The sequence below is a fragment of the Somniosus microcephalus genome, unplaced genomic scaffold, assembly GCF_052327205.1.
Source record: "Somniosus microcephalus isolate GS21.2 unplaced genomic scaffold, FLI_Smic_1.0 scaffold90, whole genome shotgun sequence".
In the NCBI taxonomy this organism is placed as follows: domain Eukaryota; kingdom Metazoa; phylum Chordata; class Chondrichthyes; order Squaliformes; family Somniosidae; genus Somniosus; species Somniosus microcephalus.
In genome coordinates, this window is record NW_028225277.1 from 483,634 (window position 1) to 502,809 (window position 19,176).

A 19,176-nucleotide genomic window follows, 5' to 3' on the forward strand; every position below is an offset into this window, starting at 1 on the left:
GTTGGTCCCACCCTTGACCTTTACAGGAACATGTTGGCGTTGTACTCTCTCTATTGCCCTTCTGAAAGTCTCCCACTGTTTTGATGTGGATTTTCCTATAAGCAGCTGCTCCCAGTCCACTTTGGCCAGATCCTGCCTTATCATATTAAAATCGGCCTTCCCCCAATTTAGAACCCTTATTTCCGGGCCGTCTTTGTCTTTTTCCATGACCACCTTAAATCTCACCGAATTATGGTCACTGTCGCCAAAATGCTCTCCTACTGACACTTCCACCACTTGCCCGGCTACATTCCCCAGAATTAGGTCCAGTACCGACCCCTCTCTTGGAGGACTTTCTACATGTTGGCTCAAAAAGCTCTCCTGGATGCACTTTAAGAATTTTGCACCCTCTAAGTCTTTCACACTCTGACTGTCCCAATTTATATTGGGGAAGTTGAAATCCCCCACTATTATTACCCTATTATTTTCGCACTTCTCGGAGATTTGACTACATATCTGTTCCTCTATCTCCCCCTGACTGTTTGGGGGCCTATAGTACACTCCCAGCAATGTGCTTGCCCCCTTTTTGTTTTTAAGTTCTACCCATATGGCCTCATTAGAGGAACCCGCTAATATATCATCCCTCCTTACAGCAGTAATTGACTCCTTAATTAATATTGCAACACCCCCTCCCCTTTTACACCCCCCTCTGTCTCGCCTGAAGATTCTATACCCCGGAATATTGAGCTGCCAGTCCTGACCCTCCCTCAACCATGTCTCCGTGATAGCAACAATATCGTACTCCCATGTGTTCAACAACAACTTCAGTTCATCCACCTTATTTGCAAGACTTCTTGCATTAAAATAAATGCCTTCCAGCCCTGCCATATTCTCTTTTGCCTTCACATATTTGCTCTGCCTTCCCAGCTGACTTGTTTTTCCCTCTGTATTTGGCCGTAAATCACCCCCTACTATAGCTCCACTCTGTACCCCAACCCCCTGCCAAGTTAGTTTAAACCCTCCCCAGCAGTGCTAGCAAACCTCCCCGCAAGTATATTGGTTCCCCCCTGGTTCAGGTGTAAACCGTCCGACTTGTACAAGTCCCACCTTTCCCAGAAGCAGACCCAGTGATCCAGGAAACTAAAGCCCTCCCCCTTGCACCATCCCTTTAGCCACGCATTCATCTGTTCTATCTTCCTATTCCTATACTTACTAGCACGTGGCACCAGGAGTAATCCAGAGATTACAACCTTTGAGGTCCTGCTCCTTAATCCTTCACCTAGCTCACTAAATTCTTGCTGCAGGACCTCATCCCTCTTTTTACCTATGTCGTTGGTACCAATGTGGACCACGACCACTGGCTGTTCTCCCTCCCCCTCCAGAATGCCCTGCAGCCGCTCAGTGACATCCTTGACCCTGGCACCAGGGAGGCAACAAACCATCCTGGATTCACGTCTACGGCCACAGAAACGCCTATCTGTTCCCCTTACTATAGAATCCCCTACCACTATTGCTCTCCCACTCTTTTTCCCCCCTTCCTGGGCAGCAGGAGCACCCCCAGTGCCAGGAAGTTGGCCGCTGCTGCCTTCCCCTGGTGAGTCATCCCCCTCAACAGTATCGAAAGCGGTATACTTGTTTGAAAGGGGGATGTCCGCAGGGGTTCCCTGCACTACCTGCCTGCCTTTGTTGCTCCGCCTGATGGTCACCCCCTGTGCTGCCCTACCCTGAGGCGTGCACAACTCGCTAAACGTGTTATCCACGAGCCTTTCAGCATCGCGCATGCTCCAAAATTCATCCACCCGCAGCTCGAGCGCCGCAATGCGGTCTACAAGTAGCTGCAGCTGGATGCATTTCCTGCACATATGGTCATCAGGGACACTGGCAGCATCCCTGACTTCCCACATAGAGCAGGAGGAGCAGAGCACGGGTCTGAACTCTCCTGCCATGACTTACCCCTTTAATTACTTAAAAAATTTATTCAATACCCCAGTTACAGGTATGCTCTAGGGCGCTTTATTTACCAGCTATCCCCACTACACCACAGACATTTAACACCACAGAATTTCATCTTTCGGCATTGATGGAAATGACGCTTTTGTCGGGCATTTAATGAGTGGCTCAAAAGATATCGCATATTTTACACTATTGTAAAACAGTTAAAATTATCCCCACCGATTTAAGTGAAAAACAATATCGGGACAAGTGTAAAACAGGAATCGGTGTCACTGTAGCCCAAGTGTTTTATATTGTAGACTTGATGCGCTGGTGTGAAACTGATGTTGCAGATCGGCCGCCCTGATAGAAAGCGTCCGCTTGTGACTGCCCTAGATTAAACTCAAAATGGAAAGCCGGCTGATTTCAGCAAGGAGTAGTGGATCCACAATGCCAGTATTATGCGTGACCAATAACTTAATGCCTATCCCGAAGAACGACAATAAAGGAATTTCCAGGATGCGTGCTGTCCCCTGTTGCTCAGTCCCTTTGCTAAATGTAGGTGATGGCTGTGAATTGAAATTGAAATGCGAAGTTAGGGAAGTCAGTTCTGCCATTTGCATAATTTAAGTAATTTATGAATTAGATTAAAGGGATGTTTGAGCGCTTTGAGCAGCTCCTCTCTGAACTTACTCTGGGTCACTGTGTAAATAGCCGTGTTGGTGCAGGAACTCAGGAGCTGAAGCTTAATTCCTGCTTGTTGAAATATTCCAAACGCAATGAGCAAAGACCTGCGGTGAAAGGCGCCAACAATTCGATAAGATAAGAAATAGGCTACCGTGGTCATCCAGAGCAGGATAAAACTGCCGGATATAGCAAAAAGTAAAACGATAGACCTTCTGCGGTTCCTTCTCTCAGGGTCCTTGTCATTCTCACCATTGCTAAGGTTCCGGAGGCTCGTCCGCGCCCGATTGGCCTCTAAAATGCGTCTGACGGTGAGAGCGTTAAATAGCAAGATTAAACAAAATGGAAGCAATGGGGTCAACAGCTGCTCAATCCAAGAAAAAGCTATCCATGTGGGTAGAGTATAAAACTGTGACGGTACAAGGCATCCCCGCCGTATATTGTTAATTATCACATTATGAAGATAAACAAAGGGCCAGGGGATGTTCTTCAAACAGAACAGCGCGCCCAAAGTCACTATAACCACACTAGCGATTTTCTCGGTGCAATATTTTGTTTTCAGCTTCTGGCAACAAATGGCTACAGACCGATCAAAGGAAAAAGCAACCGTTAACCAAACAGAACTGTCAATGGCAGTAGGAGACAGGTAGAGAATGATTCTACACACAGGAGTGTAGTACAGGAAAGAGTACCACCAATAAAGCTCAGCGATCCGATGTAATATCACATTGCAGACAATCACCATGAGATCCGCCGTCGCCATGGCCACCAGGTAGCGAGTGATGCATTTGGAGAGACCGCACTTTCCACGGGACAGGATCACAATAGCCGCCAAGTTTACTGTGGGTATAGGAACAAAACATTACAATCATTAACCAGTGCAAAATGTGAAATATAAACTGGTCTCACGTGCATGCGATATTGAATAATTCCCCATGGCGTTTCCTCTCCTTTCCTGATGGAGCGGCTCATGCCGCTGGATAGTGTTGCGACGTCGTAGGCCAATTACACTTCGTCAATCAGAAGATTCGTTTTCTGTGAGCTATCACGTTCAGTTTCCACTGGCAATTCTAAACTAGAACGGTCCATAAAATAAGCCAATGCTGAAGATAAAAGGATCCAGGGGAAATCGCAACAGCAAGGAAAAAGTGGAGAAGTGGGAGGGCAACACCAAGGATAATAGGGACCAGGACAGAAGAGAGCACGAAAGATAAAAGACAATACGAGAGAAGTAAACATCAAGAATAAGAGGGGCAGGAGAGAAGAGAACACCACAGAAGAAAGAGTGGAATTGGAGAGAACAACAAAGACAGACGGAGCAGGAGAGGCAGCAACAACAAGGATTATAGGAGCAAGAATGAAGACAAAACCAAGAATATAAGGGAGCAGGATGCAAAATAACATGACTGATAAAAGGAGAAACAAGTACTATGATACTTAGAACAAAGTGAGTAGGAGAGAAGTGACTGCCAAGGATAAAATTGAGAAGCAGGAAAGAAAACATCAAGGATAAAAGAGAGTAGGCGGAGCAAACAAATTCAACCTGTAAATAGTGAGTACAAAACAGCAAATTGGGGTTAAATTGTGAAAAAATAATGGCGAAAATAACATAATACCTGTATTGAGTTGTCTCCCGTTATCATTTGATTTAACCAATCTGACAAGCATTGATATTCCTAACTCAGTGCATGACAAAGACTTGAAGAACAATCTATTTTTTTTACCAGGCACTGTCTGTCAATAGCAACACGGTGCGTTAAACAGCGAATCCGACACACTACATTCTGAAAATCACTTACCAGGTACCCCAATTGCCGCGAGAACGGGGTAGTATACGACCTCTATCCAATAAAGCAATACAAAATTCATCTTCTGTGTGAAGAGGATGCCTACTGGTGTTGGAAGCGATCACTCCAACTACACTAATGAAGAAACTAAGATAAGGTAGTGGCATATTTATAATGCAGTGAATCCCTACTGGTGCTATTAGATTGTATCCCTACTGTAATTAGTTACAGGATGCTGAATAAACATGGTGTTGGCACCATCTGGCTTTTCAAAGTCAAACTCCTAAGTCAAGGACCCATTTCTTATGAACCAGATGGTGTTCACCGTTAGGAACAAGGACTAAAAGATCCAAGTAGAACATGATATATTATTTTAATTCCAAGCATAATAAATTAAAGAAAGTTACACGTTTATCATATTAATGTGAATTGTACTTTATAAACATTCTGGAATGCGGTCTTTCAGTCTTTCTCTTTTCCAATCATACCTCCTCTCTCACATTTCCCTTTACACAGTCTGTCATATTTTACTCTCTTGCCCTCTCTTCTATCTGATTGTCACAAATCCAGTTTTGCAATCCCTCTCAGTTCAAATGTAACATCTTGCTTCCCCTCTCCCTTTCACTCTCTCTCATTTCTTCCTGTCATTCTCTTCCCCTGTTCTCTCTTTCACTCTCGATCACTCTCACTTTCCATTTCATTGCTTCTGCAATGCTGACACCATCATCCCCTTTATTGGGAGGAGATGGCCGACATCTCATAGGCTGCAGAAAGGTCATGCAGGGCAAAGAGGGATAATGCACCGTGATCACAATCATAGATGATATTATTTGTGATTTTAATACAGGGCTGTGAGAGGGGCTGAATGGTGATTGGATAGATTCAAGGATAGAGTTTCTGGAAAGAATGGCAACAACACATTCAATTCAAGACATTTGAGGAGGACATGGTTTGTGCAAGGACACGCCGCTCCAGGGTGCCCTTTCAGCGGAGGGGGTTCATGATAGCTGATTTGAAAAGAAAGCGGCATTACCTGAAGAGATGGAAAGAGCAACTGTGTCAATTAGCAATAGGGACACGGAGGGATTTTCCATTGTCAGCAGTTTAGTGAGAATGGGGTCAAGGAGGAAGATGTAAGTTTCTTGACAAAGATGAGCTTGGAGAGGGCGTTAAATGAGATAGGTGAGCAACTACATTAGGATGTGGATTTAACGTTATAACAAGGGGAGATCATTGGCAAATATGGATTAAATGGGACAGGAGAACGTGCAGAAGCTTCAAAAAAAACTAAATTGGCGGTGGGAATGGTATTGATCAAGAGGTCCATGAGCTTCTGGTAATGGTGTTCGAGGGGGCGGGGGAGCGAGGTTTGACGAGGAGGCTGGCACTGCATAAATTATACTGGCGGTGATAGTTCCTCTTTAATATAAAGCTAGAGAAATGGACGATTTTGGCAAAGTAGAATAAGGCCAACAAGTGATTCATGTGTCCCAGGCAGATCTGTCGAAGGAGAGCTGAAACTGTTGAGTAGCAGGATATTTTTGTATTCGTTTTTGTGATGTGGGCATCGCTGGCAAGGCCAGCATTTATTGCTCATCTCTAATTTCCCTTGAGAAGGTGGTGGTGAGCCACCTTCTTGAACTGCTGCAGTCTGTATGGTGAATGTACTCCCACAGTGCTGTTAGGGAGGGAGTTCCAGGATTTTGACCCAACGACGATGAAGGTTCAGCGATATACTTCAAATCAGGATGGTGTGGGTTCCCATGCCCCTGCTGCCCTTGTACTTCTAGGTGGATGAGTTCGCGGGTTTGGGTGGTGCCGCTGAAGGAGCCTTGGTGAGTTGCTGCAGTGCATCTTGTAGATGTTACACACTGCAGGCATTGTACGCCACTGGTGGAGGGAGTGAATGTTTAACTTGGTGGATGGGATGCCAATCAAGTGGGATGATTTGTCCTGGATGGTGTCGAGCTTCTTGGGTTTTGCTGGAGCTGCACTTATCCAGCCAAGTGGAGAGTGCACCAACTCTATCCTTACGTGTGCCTTGTAAATTGTGGAAATGACTTGGGGAGTCAGGAGGTGAGACAAGCGCCACAGAATACCTAGCCTCTGACCTGCTCTTGTTGCAACATTATTTATGTGGCTGGTCCAGTTAAGCTTCTTGTCAACGGTGAACCCCTAGGATGTTGATGGTGTGGGGTTCGGCGTTGTTAATTCCATTGAAATTCAAAGTGCAGTGTTTAGACTCTTGCTTGTTGGAGATAGTCATCGCATGGCAGATGTGTGGTGCAAAATTTACCTGCCACTTATCAGCCCAAGCCTTAAAGTCGTCCAGGCCTTGCTGCATGCGGACACGGATTGCTTCATTGTCTGAATGAATGGAACGGAACACTGTGCAGTCATCAGCGAACATCCTCATTTCTAAACATATGTTAGAGGGAAGGTCATTGATGTAGCATGTCAGTATGTTTGGGCCTAGGACACTACCCTGAGGAACATCTGCAGCGATGCCCTGCACTTGCGATGATTGAACACCAACCACCACAACCATCATCCTTTTTGTGAGGTACGACTCCAACCAGTGGAGCGTTTTGCCCCTGATTCCCATTAACTTCAGTTACGACGTGATCCTTGATGCCACACTCGGTCAAATGCTGACTTAATATCAAGGGCAGTCACTCTCACCTCACCTCTGGAATTCCGCTTCTTTGTCCATGTTTGGACAAAGTCTGTAATGAGGTCTGGAGCCGAGTGGGCATGACGGACCATCAGTGAGGCAGCAGTGAGCTGGTTATTCATGAGTAAGTAACACTTAATTTCACTATTGGCGACATCTTCCTTCACTTTGCCGATGATCAAGATTAGACTGATGGGGCGGTAATTGGCCAGATTGTATTTGTCCTGCTTTTCGTGGACAGGACATTCCTGGGCAGTTTTCCAAATTGTCGGATAGATGCCAGTGTTGTAGCTGCACTAGAACAGCTTGGGTAGAGGAGCGGCTAGTTCTAGAGCACAGGTCTTCAGCACGACAGCCGGGATTTTTTCGGGGCCCATATCCATTGCTCTATGCAGCGTGCTTAGTCATTTCTTGCTATCACGGGAGTGAATCGAATTGGCTGAAGACTGGCTTCTATGGAAGTGGGGACTTCAGGAGGAGGCCTATATGGATCATCTACTTGGCTGAAGTTGGTTGCAAACGCTTCAGCCTTGTCTTTAGCACTCACGAGCTGTGCTCCACCATCATTGAGGATGGGGATATTCAAGGAGCCTCCTCCTCCCATTAGTTGTTTAATGATCCACACCATTCACGAATGGATGTGGCAGGAGTTCAGAGCTTTTAACTGCTCCGTTGATTTGGGATCGCTTAGCCCTTTCTATAGCATGCTGCATCCGCTTTTTAGCATGCATGTAGTCTTGTGTTACAGCTTCCCCAGGTAGGCACCGCATTTTTAGGTACACCTGATGCTGCTTCTGGCATGCTCTTCTACACTCCTTGTTGAACCAGAATTGGTTCCCTGGCTTGATGGTAATGGTAGAGTGAAGGATATGCCGGGTCATGATGTTACAGATTGTGGAGGAATGCAATTGTGTTGCTGCTGATGGCCCACAACGCCTCATGATGCCCAGATTTGTGTTGCTCTATCAGTACTGAATGTATCGCATTTATCACGGTGGTCCTCCCAAACAAAACGATGGATGGGTGTCTTGAGTGGGAAAGCGAGACTTTGTATCCTCAATTACTGTGCGTTGGTTACATCATACAATGCTGTTATGGACGGATGTATCTGCGACAAGTAGATTGGTGAGGACGAGGAAACGTCGGTTTTTTTCCCCCATGCTGAATCTCTAACCATCTGTCGCAGGCCCAGACTAGCAGCTGCTTCCTTCAAAGAGAGAGTCCGAGTCAGACAGAGAGAGAGGTTCTGGCAGAGGAGGTGCAAGACAAAAGGGGGTGGCAATGGGACAAGGAAAGATTGAATTACACCCTTACCCCGAGAGGAGGTCGAACCCAAGAGAAACACCATAGGATTTGAAATCCAACAGTCTTAACCACTCGGTCATCCAATTACATAAAGCACTTGCTGAGAAATTTGAAATTAATGTGATCTGGGTGTAAGTAACGGGTCTGCTTCTGCATAGACTCATGGAATCATGGAATGACAGAGCACGGAATGAGGCCATTCAGATCATCGTGCCTGTGCTGACTTTTTGAAAGAGCAATCCAATTAACCCCACTCCACGCTGCTCTTTCCCAATAGCCCTGCTAATATTCACTTTTCAAGTATATATCCGCTTCCCTTTTGTAAGTTGCGATTGAAACTGCTTCCATCGCCTTTCCAGTGAATCCACTCACCAAACAGTCTCCGTTCAATACAATCCTGTAAGATTGTGTATTGTCTTATATTTTTCTCTGTAGACTTCTACTGCACAGAGAGAGGCAGATAAAAAGAGAGAGAAACTGGATCCTTCAATGGATTGGGAAAATCGATGTACTGTAAGCATCAATGCTTTGGGAAAATCAATGGATAGGAACCCGCAACGGATTGGAAAAATCAATGGACTGGAACCATCAATGGATTGGGAAAAACAATGGACTGGAACCATCAATGGATTGGGAAAAACAATGGACTGGAACCATCAATGGATTGGGAAAAACAATGGACTGGAACCATCAATGGATTGGGAAAAACAATGGACTGGAACCATCAATGGATTGGGAAAAACAATGGACTGGAACCATCAATGGATTGGGAAAAACAATGGACTGGAACCATCAATGGATTGGGAAAAACAATGGACTGGAATCATCAATGGATTGGGAAAAACAATGGACTGGAACCATCAATGGATTGGGAAAAACAATGGACTGGAACCATCAATGGATTGGGGAAAACAATGGACTGGAACCATCAATGGATTGGGAAAAACAATGAACTGGAACCATCAATGGATTGGGAAAAACAATGGACTGGAACCATCAATGGATTGGGAAAAACAATGGATTGGAACCATCAATGGATTGGGAAAAACAATGGACTGGAACCATCAATGGATTGGGAAAAACAATGGACTGGAACCATCAATGGATTGGGAAAAACAATGAACTGGAACCATCAATGGATTGGGAAAAACAATGGACTGGAACCATCAATGGATTGGGAAAAACAATGGACTGGAACCATCAATGGATTGGGAAAAACAATGGACTGGAACCATCAATGGATTGGGAAAAACAATGAACGGGTATCCTCAATGAATAAAAATGGAACAAAATACAAAATCTGACAGGAGATTGTCACTTTTTGAATTTTCTGCAGCGTGTAGTGTTAGACGATTGAATCCTAAATGCTCGGCTGCTGTAGAATGTTGCATCGTTACGATTTTAACTGAGTAGCATTGACTCGCACTGGTGAAAGGTAATCGTGGCCATGTGGGTAAGGCGATAAACAAGTTAAACCACATTTGGTTGTTTTCCTCGCCCAGGTTCGAATCCTATCGAGTTCAGATCCGGTTATTCCTAACTGTCTTGGAAAAAGGAATATTGAATTACGACGTTTAAATTCGATATTATAACACCCCGACTGTTTTTCCTATTTTACTTGATCTGCATCATTTCATGCAATCTACCGACTAAAATAGCTCAAGCATCAGCGCGACAAAGGTTGCACTTTCCAGGGATTCTGCACACTCCCTTCTGGCCTTCAGCCTGCGGCCCTTCTATTAGAAATTGGTGTCCCCTGTTCTGGGTATTTAAAATGTGGAAAATTCATCAATTTCCCGAGAGTTACTCTCTATTTTTTTCTGCCACTCTGCACGTTTAACATAGAAACATAGTAAAATAGGAGCAGGAGTAGGCCATTCGGCCCTTCAATATGATCATGGCTGATCATCTCTCTCAGTACAATATTCCCGCTCTCTCACCATACCCCGATGCCTTTTGTGTCTAGCAATCTAGCTATCAGATTCGTCATTACATTCAGTGAGTTGGAATCCACAGCCTCCTGTGGTAGAGAATTCCATAGGTTCAGCACCCTCTGAGTGAAGAAATGTCTCCTCACCTCAGTCCTAAAAATCCTATCCTGTATCCTGGGACTGTCACCCATCGTTACGACCGCCCAGCAAGGGGAAACACCCTCCCTGCATCCAGTCTATCTAGCTCCTGTCAGAATTGTGTACGTTTCAATGAGATCCCATCTTATTCTTCTGAACTCTCGTGAATACAGGTCTAGTCGACCCAATCTCTCCTCATATGACAGTCCCGCCATCCCAGGAATCAGTCTTGTGAACCATCGCTGTACTCCCTCTATGGCAAGTATATCCTTTCTTAGTTAATGCGACCAAATCTGCACACAGTACTCCAGGTGTGGTCTCACCAAGGCCCTGTATAGCTGTAATGATAGCAAAATACTGCAGATGCTGGAAATCCGAAATAACAACAGAAAATGCTGGAAAAGCTCAGCAGGCCAGGCAACATCCGTGGAGAGAAAACAGAGTCAACGTTCCAGGTCAAACCCTTTGTCCAGACTGGAAAAGCACAGGAAATGAAATAGATTAAGAGGTCAGGCTGGGAGTGAACAATTGAGAAGTAAAGAGACATTAAGAGGTATTAAAAACGAGACGAGACGGTGATAGGACAAGTGGAGACAAAAGAGGGCTCTGGATTAGGTGTGAAATGCGGTGGCAGAATGGGAGACAGCTGCCATGTGGAAGAGAAATAAAGGGGGGGAAGGGCCAAAGCAAAGGTATGGATAAAAAATAAGTAAAAATGTATTGGGGGCCGAGGTTATGATCTGAAATTGTTGAACTCGATATTGAGTCCAGAAGGTTGTAAAGTGCCTAATCGGAAGATGAGGTGCTGTTCCTCGAGCTTACGCTGAGCCTCCGTGGAACAATGCAAGAGCCCGAGTACAGGGAGGTCTGAGTTGGAATGGGGCGGTGAGTTAAAATGACAGGCGACCAAAAGCTCGGGGTCATCCGTACGAACTTCTCTTTTGTTCTCTCCCAGCCTGGTCTCTCAATCTATTTAATTTCCTTTGCTTTTCCAGTCTTGACAATGGGTTTGACCCGAAGCGTTGACTCTATTTTCTCTCCACGGATGTTGCCTGGCCTGCTGAGTTTTTCCAGCATTTTCTGTTGTTATTCCCTGCATAACTGTTGTAAGACATCCTTACTCCTGTACTCAAATCCTCTTGCAATGGAGGCCAACATGCAAATTGCCTTCCTAACTGCTTGCTGCACCTGCATGTTTGATTTCAGTGACTGGTGTTCACGGACAAACTGGTCGCTTTGCACATCAACATTTCCCAATATATCACCATGTCATTAATACTCTGCCTTTATTTTCTTCCTACCGAAGTGGATAACTTCACATTTAGCCTCGTTATGCTGCATCTGCCTTGTATTTGCCCACTCACACAACTTGAATAAATCCCCTTGAAGCCTCCTTGCTTCCTCCTCACAACTCACATTCCCACCAAGTTTCCTGCCGTCAGCAAACTTGGAAATATTACATTTGGTTCCTTCATCCAAATCATTGATATATATTGTGAATAGTTGGGGCCCAAACACTGATACTTGCACTACTCCACTAGTCACTGCCTGCCACCCCAGAAACTACCCATTTATTCCTACTCTCTGTTTCCTGTCTGTTAACCAAGTTTCAATCCATGCCAATATATTACCCCCAATCCCATGTGTTTTACTTTTGCACACTAATCTCTTATGTGGGACTTTATCAAAAGCCTTCTGTAAATCCAAATACACCAAATCCACTTGTTCTCCCTTATCTATTCTACAAGTTACATCCTCAAAAATCTCTAGTAGCTTTGCCAAACACGAATTCACTTTCATAAATCCATGTTTACTTTATCTAATCCCGTTGATATTTTCTAAGTGTCCTGATATCACATCCTTTATAATAGACTCTAGCATTTTCCCTACTACTGATGTTAGGCTAACCAGTCTGTACTCCGTTTTCTCTCGCCCTCCTTTATTAAATAGTGGGGTTACATTTGCCACCCGCTAATCTGCAGGCAGTGTTTCATAATCTATAGAATTTTGGAAGATGACAACCAATGCACCCAGTATTTCCATGGCTACCTCTGTAATACTCTGGGATGCAGATTAACAGGCCCTGGGGGTTTTATCTGCTTTCAGTCCTATAAAATTCTCCAGCACTATTTTTTTACTATTACTAATTTCCTTTAATTCCTCCTTCTGACTAGACACTTGGCTCCCTAGCATTCCTGGGAAGTCATTTGTGTCCTCTTCCGTGAAGCAGAACCACAGTATTTGTTTAATTGCTCAGCCATTTCCTTGCACCCCAATATAAATTCTCACGTTTCTGACGGTAAGGGTACTACATTTTTCTTCACTAATATATTTCTTTTTACATACTTGTAGAAGCCTTTATAGTTCGCTTTTATATTACTTGCAAGTTTTCTCTCATACTCTATTTTGCCCCTCTAAATCAATTTCCTGGTCATTTTTTGCTGAACTCTACACTGCTTCCAATCCTCAGGCTTGCTACTTTTTCTGGCAACTTTATATGCCTCCTCTTTGGATCTAACACTACCATTAATTTCTTTTGTTCCCCATAGTTGCGCTGCTTTTCCTTTTGTGTTTTTGCACCAGAAAGAAATCTGTAACTGTTGCAATTCATGCATTTGTTCCTTCAATATTAGCGATTGCACATCCACCATCATGCATTTTAATGAAGCTCCCCAATCTATCATAGCCAACGCACTGCTCATACCTTCGTAGTTTCCTTTGATTAGATTTAGGGCCCTATTTTCTAATTGGATACCTTCACTTTCCATATAAATGAAGAATTCCATCATGTTATGACTGCTCTTACCTAAAAGACCCCGCACAACAAGATTATAATTAACCCCTTTCTCATTGCACAATACCCAATCTATGATAGACTTTCCCCTCGTTGGCTGCTCAATGTACTGGACTAAAAAAGCATCTGGTACAAGCTCCAGGAATTCATCCTCCACAGTATTATTGCTAATTTGGTTTGGCCAGTTTATAAGTAGATTAAAGTCGCTCATGATTACTGTAGTGCCCTTGTTATATGCATCTCTAATTTTCTGTTAATGCCATCCCCTACATTACCACTTTCATTTGGTCACCTATAGACAACTCCCACCAATGTTTTCTACCCCTTGGAGCTTCTTGGCTCCACCCAGACTGATTCTACATATTGATTTTCTGAGCCTATATCCTTTCTCATTATTGCTCTGGATTCATCCTTCATAAACAACGGCACCACGCCTCCTTTACCTTTTCGCCTGTCCTTCCAAAATTTTGAATATCCTTGTATATTCAGCTTCCAACTTTGGTCACACTGCAGCCATGTTTCTGTAATCACAATTATATCGTATCCATTTATACCTATTTGTGCTGTTAATTCATCTACCTTATTATGAATGCTTCGTGCATTCAGATGCAGTGCATTTAGAATTGTCTTTTTATCATTTTTAGAAATCGTAACTTTTTTTTGTATTTTGGCCCTATTTGTTATAATATCATTTTTTTTTTACCTGGATCCTACTTGTTTGTGCACTACATGGTTTGTACACTCTCTCCCTTTCTGACACAATCTGGTTATGCTTATCCTACTCACTTTCCTGCACTGCTTCCTGGTCTTTTCTCTTTATCATTCTACATTTCCCTGCACCGGGACTCTCCCCCCATCCACCCAGCTGGTTTAGTATTACACCCTATCTACCTCCCTAGTTATTCGATTCGCTAGAACTCTGGTCCCAGCCTGGTTCATGTGTAGTCCATCCCAAAGGAACATTTATCTCTGTCCCCAGTACTGGTGTCCCATGAATCGAAATCCACTTCTCACACACCAATCCTTGAGCCACGCATTCATCTCACTGATCCTATTGCCCCGATGCCCATTTGCTCGCGGCTCTGGTAATAATCCAGAGATGATGACCTTTGTGGTTCTGCTTTTTAATTTATTCCATAGCTGCTCAAAATCTCTCTGCAGAGCCTCTTTCTTTGACCTACCTATGTCGTTGGTAACTACTTGATCCTCGACAACTGGTTCATCCCCTTCCCAATCCAAGTTCTTCTCCATCCCGGAGGAAATGTCCTTTACTCTGGCACAGGGTAGGCAACATGGGCTTCGGGGCTAACGCTCCTGTCTGCAGAGAACAGTGTCTAACCCCTATCTATACTGTCAATTATTACAACCACCTTCTTTTTACTCCCCCCACTTGAACGGCTTCCTGTACCATGGTGCCGTGGTCAGTTTACTGGTCCTCCCCACAGTCCCCGCACCTGTTCACAAGGGTTGCAAGAGCCTCGAATCTATTGAACAAGTGCAGGGACTGAGGCTCAATCAATACTACCTCCTGAATCCCGGTACCTGCCTCACTCGCAGTCACACCCTCCTTTTGTGACCACCTGTCAATTCTAAAATATTTAATCTAAGGGGTGCGGCTACCTCCTGGACCAAAAGGTGAGGTAACTTTCTCCCTCCCTGATGTCTCGCAATGTCTGCAGCTCGGACTCCAGCTCCCCAACTCGAAGCCGAAGTTCCTAAAGCCGCAGACACTTACCACAGATGTAGTCACCCTGGGCAAAAATGTCCACCAGCTCCCAAATATTGCAGCAGCAACACATCTCCTGCGCTCCCGCTATTTCATTTATTCATTTAATTAATTAATTAGTTTAGTGTTAGGTCTCTCTATTACACAGAACGTACAACACAGAAACAGATCATTCGCCCCAAGTTGTCCATGCAGGTCTAATACTCCACACGATTCTCATCCAAGACCATCTACCCCTTTTAGTGCATGAAGTGGTATTGTTTTCTTTTGAAGATAACTAAGCTTGTTTCCTCAACCAGTGACTGTGAGAGCGAGTTCCACATTCTTACCACTCAACGAGAAAAAAATGTCTCCTTATTTTCCCATTGGATTTATTGGTAAATATCTTGTGTTGATGGTCCCTTGTTTTGGATTCTCCCACAAGTGGAAACATTCTCTTCTCATCTACCCTGTACAACGCATTCATAATTTAAAGACTTCTATCAGGTCACCTCAAAGTCATCAATTTCTAAAGAAAACAACACCAATTTGTTAAATCTTTTTTCCAATTGTTGTAATTTCTCAGTTCTGGTACCATCCTTATTATACTTTCTTTCACTTCTCTCCAGTGATTTTTATGTCCTTTTTATAGCATCATTCTATGGTTCTAACATTTAGAGAGAGTGCGGGACACAGAGAGAGGTGAAAGGAATGCAGACGAGTGAAGGTTTCAGATGTGAAGGTGCGAGACATAATAGAATATGAAATGGGAGAGAGGGAAAGAGTGATTAAATAACAGGGTACAATATAAATGTGGGTGGCAACGTGACCAGTGAAGATTGAACATGACCCTTACCAGGAGTGGGGTCCGAACGCACATGGACATGAATACGTTGGATATTAAGTTCAACGAATTAACCACTCAGACATCCTGACACAGGAGCACAGAAGCAAAGTGGTAATGTGGAGCTGGAAAATGATCAGCATCATTTACATCGCTCGCAGAATCATAGAATAATACAGCATGTTAAACTGACTGAGAGATTCCCTGTCTCCCAATACCCAGGATATAGTCTCAGCTCCTGCATCAGCATGTCGTAAAAAATGAAAAGTTACTTGGACTTTAAAATAGACAAAGAAGCTGAGACAGAAGGAGACAGAAGAGAGCAGATATAGTGAGAGGCAGACTGAGCGGGACACAGTCCTGCCGGGAGAGAGAGAAGAGCAGGGGTGTTCTCACCAGCTTGCTGGCCAAAGTATATCCCTCAACCAGCATCACTAAAAAACAGATTGTCTGGTCATTATCATATTACTGTTTGTGGGAACTTGCTGTGTGCAAATTGACGTCGCGTTTCTTATTTACAACAGCGACTGCAATTCAAAAACTTACTTCATTGGTTTAAAAGCGAATGGGAAAGAACAGCCGTGGGTGTGTGGCAGTAGTTGGATATCTCTTTCAAATAATTGACACAGGCTCGATGGGCCGAATGGCCTCCTTCTGTGCTGTTTATTTCTTTGTCGTTCACCTAAATCTCATGAAAGTCTTATGATTTGCCAGTCTCAGCTTGGTTTCTGAAATTTCCACCTTTCCTAAAGACGATTACATTTAATGAAATCAGTAAACCAACTGTTTCCTCAGATCTCTCAATGCGAGTTACTGTTGCTGTCTGGCTGAACATTGCCAGGGAAGGATCCACCCAAAGATCTCTCCATCCTTCCTCTGTGGTTAAAGTTGAACCACCTCGGGCCTTCACAATGACTCAACTTTTGTGAGCTGTGTTGTCAATCGTTTGGATACTGGGAACATATATTTACAAATTCCTCTTCTCTGCTTGCTCAGATTCTCTTCATTTACCGTCCATCCATTCTTTCGTATTCTTCCTGGCTGCTCTTCTATCTTCCTTTGCTTTGCTTATATTTTCCTTTTGCCACCATCCCTGGGCTGTGCTGTTAGTTGACCTTAGCCAGTGCATTATAGGGGCTACACAAACAGCAGCAGGAGCCCAGGCGCAATCCATGGCCTGTGCTGATTAGTAGGCTTCACCCTCTGTGGAACAGAGTCCATAGAGAGTTCAAAGGTTCTAGGATGCATTCCTGGCCTGTGCTGACTTATTTAATCTCACCCTTTATGACACGGAGCCTTTCACAGAGCAGGAGGTGCCCAGGCTCCATCCCCAGTCTGTGCTGTTAGCTCTCTATTCCAGTGTGGTCCTAAGGCCCATAAAGTGAAGTAAAGATCCAGGCTCCATCCCCAGCCTGTGCTGATAGCTCCTCTATTCCAGTGTGATCCTAAGCCTCTTAAATGTCTTGGTTCCATCCACAATCTGTGCTGAGTTACCGGATCTCACTCACTGAGGTACTGATGCCCACACAGAGCAGGAAGGGCCATGTTCCACCCTTGGCCTGTGCTGAGTTACCGGATCTCAGTCAGTGAGGAGCTGATGCCCAGACAGAGCAGGAAGACCCGTGTTCCACCCTCGGCCTGTGATAAGTTACCGGATCTCATTCAGTGAGGGTCTGATGACCAGACAGAGCAGGAAGAGCCATGTTCCTCCCTCGGCCTGTGCTGAATTACCGGATCTCGCTCAGTGAGGTTCTGATGCCCAGACAGAGCAGCAAGAGCCATGTTCCACCCTCGGCCTGTGCTGATTTACCAGATCTCAGCTAGTGAGGTGCTGATGCCCACATAGAGCAGGAAGGGCCATGTTCCTCCCTCGGCCTGTGCTGAGTTATCAGATCTCACTCAGTGAGGTTCTGATGCCCACACAGAGCAGGAAGAGCCATGTTCCACCCTCGGCCGGTGCTGAATTACTGGATCTCACTCACTGAGGTTCTGATGCCCACACAGAGCAGGAAGGGCCATGTTCCTCCCTCGGCCTGTGCTGAGTTACCGGATCTCAGTCAGTGAGGTTCTGATGCCAAGACAGAGCAGGAAGAGCCATGTTCCTCCCTCGGCCTGTGCTGAGTTACCGGCTCTGTCAGTGAGATTCTGATGCCAAGACAGAGCAGGAAGAGCCATGTTTCACCCTCGGACTGTGCTGAGTTACCGGATCTCACTCAGTGAGGTTCTGATGCCAAGACAGAGCAGGAAGAGCCATTATTCCACCCTTCGTCTGTGCTGAATTACCGGATCTCAATCAGTGAGTTTCTGAGGCTAAGACAGGGCATGAAGAGCCATGATACACCCTCGGCCTGTGCTGAGTTTCCGGATCTCACCAAGTGTGTTACTGGGCTGCAAATAGAGCAGGAAGGGCCCATGGTGAGTTTGCTCAGGTAGAAACGGCGTGGCTCCAATCCTCCGCCGGTTTTACACCACACCAGATTTCACTTTCAGTAGGTCAATGGATAATAAAATCAGGCAGTGTATAAAGCGGACGGCTGAGTCAATCCCGTCAGCTTCCCGTGGAGTGGGTTAAATTTAAATTACCTCTATTACTATCAGGCTTTTTGGTCTGTGTGGAGCTTTTGACGACAGTCAAAAATGGTCTATATCACCTATCCGATCTTCCTTTCCATTGCCCGCAATATATAGCAATTTCGGGCGGGATGTGTAAGGAGCAATTACCCCCATAGACTATTTATTTGAATTTTTCAGTTCTTGTGAATTAGTTTTGGAAGGAAAGAGGAATCCGAGCAGAGGTTCGATAAATGCACTGAACTGAAATTCGCAACACCGTTACTTCCACCTTCTATCTCTACTTATAAAAGAGCTTTCCGTAGATGTAAATGAACGTTGAATCATATCTATCACCGCTTTGCTGTTGGAATTCCCATGCTAACTGTCGCAAGAAAAGGTTGCTAGTTCGACGCCAATTAATCCGCTCAGATTCAGACCCGAGTAATATTTTATACAACAAGCTTTACTATACATTGACTCATTATAGTACTGGTTTTATATAACTGTTCTACAATATTACATTAATTGACAAGATGACATGAAAATAATGTGCCTGGTTACAAGGCCCAGAGTGAAAGGTTCCGGTTATGTAGGCTGCTGCGTGGTTGTGGGCTTCCAATACACTGAGAACGCTCCAATCCCCAGGAGAAAAACACTGCCTAGTTCCCAGGCCTGGAGCGACCAGCTGCGGCCCTCCAGGTGTTCCACGCACCAGCGTGGCTCCTCAGCACCCAGAGAATGCTCTAACCTTTAAGAGAAAAATTTCCCATTCTTTTATAAGTCGGCTAACTTGGGCTGCGTCTCCGCACAGCAGCGTAGCTGCACGTTTGCTGAGGCCACATATTTCGGT

General features: G+C 44.7%; 1 protein-coding gene across 1 annotated transcript; it reads right to left on the minus strand.

Annotated features, from left to right (window-relative positions):
- Nucleotides 1-2,515: 2,515 nt before the first annotated feature.
- On the minus strand, nucleotides 2,516-14,475 carry LOC147083104 (putative G protein-coupled receptor 139). The gene is made up of 4 exons (XM_085980273.1): nucleotides 14,406-14,475; nucleotides 13,135-13,236; nucleotides 4,395-4,436; nucleotides 2,516-3,435 (listed from the first exon to the last, which is right to left on the minus strand). The coding sequence occupies exons 1-4, from the start codon at nucleotides 14,473-14,475 to the stop codon at nucleotides 2,516-2,518; spliced, it is 1,134 nt and encodes a 377-aa protein (XP_085836399.1).
- Between the last annotated feature and the right edge of the window lie 4,701 nt (nucleotides 14,476-19,176).